The 5976-nt window shown below is 33.4% G+C and overlaps 2 protein-coding genes across 2 annotated transcripts; one reads left to right on the forward strand and one right to left on the reverse strand.

Annotated features, from left to right (window-relative positions):
- Positions 1 to 368: 368 nt before the first annotated feature.
- Positions 369 to 1515, forward strand: LOC116160549. The gene is made up of 4 exons (XM_031473772.1): positions 369 to 503; positions 561 to 644; positions 777 to 878; positions 1148 to 1515. Exons 3-4 carry the CDS (start codon positions 794 to 796, stop codon positions 1477 to 1479), a joined length of 417 nt encoding a protein of 138 aa, XP_031329632.1. The 5' UTR covers positions 369 to 503; positions 561 to 644; positions 777 to 793; the 3' UTR covers positions 1480 to 1515.
- Positions 1516 to 1922: 407 nt separating this feature from the next.
- Positions 1923 to 3038, reverse strand: LOC116159472. The gene is made up of 3 exons (XM_031472447.1): positions 2611 to 3038; positions 2310 to 2518; positions 1923 to 2148 (listed from the first exon to the last, which is right to left on the reverse strand). The coding sequence occupies exons 1-3, from the start codon at positions 2855 to 2857 to the stop codon at positions 1927 to 1929; spliced, it is 678 nt and encodes a 225-aa protein (XP_031328307.1). The 5' UTR covers positions 2858 to 3038; the 3' UTR covers positions 1923 to 1926.
- Between the last annotated feature and the right edge of the window lie 2938 nt (positions 3039 to 5976).

Below are 5976 nucleotides of genomic sequence, written 5' to 3' on the forward strand. Positions count from 1 at the left end.
TTGTGAGGGAAAATCCCTTTATTCATCCTAATGAGGAAGGCTGGGAGTTACTAAAACGTAACGTGGAAATTACTACTGGGAAATGTTTTACCATTCGTACACTTAAGCAGCATTTGTTACTGCTCATAGAGATATGGTTGAAGAAAGATAAAATTGATACTGTAAGGTGCGTACAAGATAGAAGGAAAATGTAATAGGATGTACTTTCCTTACATAATCTGTGTTACTAATTTTAATCTGTTCACAGATCCGGAATCGAGGGCACATCTTCTGAAAAAGACACACTTTTGTGCCGCGAACACCAATTTTTTGGTGTTCAGAAAAAAAAAGAAGTTCTCGAGAATCCCAACTGCTAGAGTTGGGAAAAAAAGCACGACTAACTTATGCCGCTACGTATGCTGAGGAAAATAAAGAAAATGAGGCATGTGGTGTAGAAGAATCTTTAATTGTAAACACAGAAGAGGTTGTGGAATCGGAATGTGTTTTTATTGACCATGATTATGGTATGTACTCATAATCTTACTTCTTTCTTTACATCATTATTAAATTTGTAATTTTAGATACTATTACGAGTGGTTTGACTGGAGCAACTGTAACCAAGCAAAAATTGCTTGAACCTACACCAGGCCCATCAGGACGACAGGGTAATCATATTAAGAAACTTATAATAATTGGTCTCGTTGTTTTTTGCTAACATTATATTGAATAAGATTCTTAACTATATTTGAAAAAGTTTGTAATTGCCTTGATATGTTTACTATTAATTCTTATTTTAGACCAGTCTTCAAATGATATGGGCACATATGAATATACCGAAAATCCACTCCAAGAAAGCACTGTTGATAAAAGGAATGTTAAAACGCCCAAGGGTGTATTATGTATGTATACATGTCATCACATAATCTATCTTGTTAAACCCAATATAATCAAAAGTTGGATGTACATTTGTATTATTGATAAAACAATATTTTGTTTTGGAAATGCAACACCATTGTTTCAAGCATTACTAAATACCTACATAGGAAAACCGCCTCTTTGTGCAAAATTTGTAAATTGCCCAGCTTTTCTTGTTTTTCCTTTTTGATATATAACAAAGTATTGCGCAGAGATGTATAGGTCTGAGTATTAATTACATTATATTTTTCAGTGCCGCCACGACAAAGAAAAAGAGATCCATTACGCAAGCATGCGTTAACATACCTCAATGAAAAATCAGAAAGGGAAACAAGTATTAAACGTAGAGAGTTGGCGCTGGAAGAAAGAAAAATTGAGCTACAAGAACGTAGGTTGAATTTGGAGGAAGCAAAATTCGAACTAGATAAACAAAAAGTGGCAGTAGAGTTAGAGGAGCGAAGGGAACATCTTGATCTTCAGCGAAAGCATCTAGAAATTTATTTAAAGGACAAGGAGGCAACAATGAATATAATTCATGTACAACAAAAACTCTTAGATACATTAACAAAGCAGTGTAATCAATAATCATGTAATAAAATAAGTAGTAAATATAGTAATAACATTAGGACCTTATGTGATATGATAATAAAATTTAATAAAAAGTATGATTTAAAAAATGTGCTTAATCACCAAAGTATTGTTCCAAAATTGGAGGAGCAACATTAAAATAACTAGAAACCTGATGGCCATAAAGACATGTGTGAGCATTTGTGAGTAATACTGCTACTTTACAAAATAACTCTAAATCTTGCAGCAACAGTTTTTGATTTTTTTTAAAATCTATGAAAGCCCATTGTGAAATAATTTTAGAAAATCCCCATTCAACAGCTATTCTCAATGTTTTCATAATTTTTTTTATGTTACAAACTTGAGTTTATGTCTATATAAAATCAACTTGGATACATTAACAATTATACAAGTAAATAAAATAAAATTACTTTTACTATTGTGTTGTGGTATGAACAATATTTTTTACCTGAATATTGCCGCATCATGTCGTCGACCAGGAAAGGCGCCAATAAAACTGGCAATAATACCATCAGGACAAATAACACTTTGGTATTTTAGGCAGTGGTGTTTCTTATGTCCCGAGTAATATTCTTCCTGATCAATCAAGGGACGACATATTCCACGAGTTGTGCCATCTATGAACCCCCAACAATTGTGAATTGCACCTCCTTTATTATAAATTGCCTAAAAGAATACTGTTAAATTGTGTTATCTGTGGTTTAATGCATGAATGTAACTACAAATTATCACTAAGTTAACAATCATAATAAAAATCTAATATAATTATTTGTACACTACCTCATAAACCAAAGTGAATAAAATAATAATGTATTATATACACTTACATCTGCATAAACTGCCATTCTCTCTCGGTTTAACCATTCGAGATTGTTTAGTTGATCTAAAAGATTGCCTCTCTCTCTTAATATTATACTAATTGTGGTATTAATAATTTGAGAAAGTGATTGGGAAGACATATTAAAAAATGCCTTGAGATCAGCTAATCGACATGGATATGCCATCCGTTTCAGAAGAATAAGCAGTGCTGTAAATCCTACAAAAATGTTAAAATTAGCCTAAATAAGTTGTGGCATTACATGTATAATAAAGCCCATCAATTACAACTTGTGGTTTATTTGTACTTACCATCGACTCTGTTCCTAGTGTCTGTCACAATCACATTAGGGATATGAAGAACATGAAATAATCTTGGAAGATCTGCTCTTGAAAACCGAAAGTTTAGCAACACCTCTTCCTCAGTTAAGGTATTAAAATCGAAAGGGGGCCCTTGGTTGACTTCTTCGCGATTAACGAAAATATTATCCATAATGACATACTCATAATCATCATCTGCAGCGTCACCCAGAATAAGAGCTTCCAAAACTTCTTCCATTGCATCCACAGAAAATAAATAAATACTCAATCATAAAAAATTTAAATAATTTGAGGTTAGAAATAAATAAATACGTTGAGTGTTAACTGCTTGTAAACTGTCACATGCAATAACTCAATTTGTGCTGTCAAAAATAAGGTAGTTCCTTATTATAGTAAGGCAGTATTTAATTAAGGTTTGACGTTATTTATAGTATGTGTGCAATAACTCCCTAATAATGGTAAGTTTATTTAATACTAATTAATTTATTGTGGCGTTTGTTGGAATTAATTGTAATTGTTAGCAAAATTATAACAAATACTTAGGTACCTAGTTGAACGTAAAATTTTGATTTGTCATACTTTTACTATTGCTTAATTGCTATATTAAAAGACTTCAACATCGCTTTTACAATAGGTATTGAACGCATTTTAATTTTTGTGTTTTCCTCCAAATATGCCGCCCTTACAATTCAACGAATTCAAAAATATCTTTTTGGTATTAATTTTTTTTGCCATACCAAAAAGTCTTTAATTTGGAAACGTATTTTTCATTATTAATTATCTGGTTTCTCGTCTCGTTTAATAAAGATTCTCTTGTAGAATGAAAATTCTTCTTCAGCACCTTCTGAGCAATACTTCGTACGTTTTAAATATAAAAATCGAATGGAATGGGTCACTTTAACCGATATACAGCACGACACCCTAAAATTAATAGGTTGGTATATCAATACATTCAATATGTATTTTTATGCGTGCTAAAATTTTTAACTCAGATAACAGTTGTATCAATAATTGTAACATCTATAGCAGAACTGGTTAAATAAACTAGAGCACCACCCACAACTCGAAATGGTAAACATATGTTTGGTATGTAATGTCCAGTATTTAATACTCTTGATGTCAATTCCCTGTATTGTATTTTGATGTCTCAAAAGATGTTGCTAGTCAATAGTTTCTAATATACATATATTTTTTAGCGTGTAATACCTTTCCGGAAGTAATTGGGAAAGAGTTTGATCTTACAGACGTTGATGGAGCGGTGATAGGGAATAATTTTATGGCCACCTATTTAAGCATATCTCCAATTGGTGTCATAATTAAGATCAGAGTTGGACTGGGTCAACCATAGAGTGACCCAGTGACCCAGTTAGTTTACTGACCCGGTGAACAAGCTTGACCCGGTGACCCAGTTTGACCCGGTGACCCAGCTTGACCCAGTGACCCATCTTGACCCAGCTTTACTCAGTGACCCGTCTTGATCCGGTGGCCCAGTAAATAAATTATTGTTAGGTATCGTCCAAAACAATTTCAAGTAACTTTTAATTTAAAAAAAAACTTCCTCAATAATATTCGGCAACAAGCACGTAGCCCAATTTCATTCAAGAGAACTAATACCTAAAAAAATCAAATGCATTTGTTTATAGTTTGCAGTCAAGTAGTCAATGAAAGTATTTAGAGAAAAGATTTATTTGGATTAAGCTAACTAGTAGAAAAAAATTAAATGTGAATGAACACCTGTAAGCAAACTGGTAAGCCCCGAAGCAAAGAAATAACATCATTCTAATACAATTCGGGACATGGAAAGTTTTTTACGGCAGTATTAAAGCAAACATCACAGAAATAGCAGTTGTCAAGCAATCGAGTATTATTTTCAACAAACCAGCATTTCATTTATTGCATAATCTGTACACTTGAACCGAGGGCACTGATTTAACTGCGTTATTCGATCAAACTAGGTGACTGGGTCGAATTGGATCCCCGGGTGAAATTGGGTCAAACTGGGTCACTGGGTCAAACTGAAAAGAGTATGACGTGACCCAGCGACCCAGTTTAATTTAGTGACCCAGTTGACCCAGTCCAACTCTGATTAAGATACAGACAATAGAACCAACTGCAGGTATAAAACATATTAGTAGTTAATACAGGTAACTTCACCAAGTCCATTTTTAAATTTTTAGATTACGTTCTCGGCCTTCCTCTTGATACGGACAATATCTGTATTGAAAAATCTGATACATGTAGCAGCAGTAGCAGCCACACATTTTCAGTTGAGCCTGGATCATCGGCTTCGAGCAGATCAACCCTTTCATCTATAAATAGCTTTGACGACGACGACGACGTTGGGACACCTCGCACAAAAAGAGCAAAAACAGCAGCAATTCCGTACCATCGAGTTGCTCTTGAGGTAAATGCATATCAAAAAATCTTTACCAAGATAGTATGTTCATTACTTACAAACGAAATAATCTAGATTACCCTATATTTTCTCGAATTATTACAATTTGCATCAAAAATAATGTTTGCTATTTCGTATGCAATGAATGGTTGACTATTGAACTAAACGAAATGTACAATGCATACGTAATAACTGAATCAACTAGTAACACTGATGACACAATTAATATTGTAGAATTAAATAAACTTACCCATGTAATCTCATATGAACTACACAACCCATATGACTCAAATCTCTGCCTAATTGTACCAAAATATTGTATTATATAAAAACATTTCAAAATTTTGTATTTGCATTATCATTATAAACATATGAATTAAAATTTTGTATTGGTATTGTCGATCTGTCTACATAATAAGCATACATTTTTGCCCTTAGCCCTATACAAACTCGAACATTATTTTGCCATTGACCTCGTCTTTCATCAAACCGGGGCTTTTGTGTTAACCAGAGGTATGCCAAAAGCGTTATTAGGACTATAAGCCGAAGTATCAAATCGAGCAACGTTATCTCTTATCGACTGATAAATGTCGGAAACTGCAAATGAGTATATTAAGGACGTCCTTATTGTTTAGCGTCCGAACCACATGTGCGCGTAAAGCTAGCTCTACGATTATTGGTTTGATTCACCGAAACCCCTGTGTAAGTAGATTAGCGTATGGTGTCATCCATTTTGTAAACTTGTATTGAAATTTTGATATTTAACGGGGTGGAGATTAACGTAACTGGGGATTTTTAGGGGAAGGTTGTTGAACTTATTAGGGTAAATGTGTATAAGAGTACGCACTTAGTAACTAAAGTAGTATAATTCTTAATTCTTTCAATGTCTATACCAGTTTTTTTAACCACTTAATACATATTAAGTAAGGACGGTATTATGTGTTTTGAGCTGTACTTTTGCT

The sequence above is a fragment of the Photinus pyralis genome, unplaced genomic scaffold (assembly GCF_008802855.1).
Source record: "Photinus pyralis isolate 1611_PpyrPB1 unplaced genomic scaffold, Ppyr1.3 Ppyr1.4_LG1, whole genome shotgun sequence".
Lineage (NCBI taxonomy): Eukaryota > Metazoa > Arthropoda > Insecta > Coleoptera > Lampyridae > Photinus > Photinus pyralis.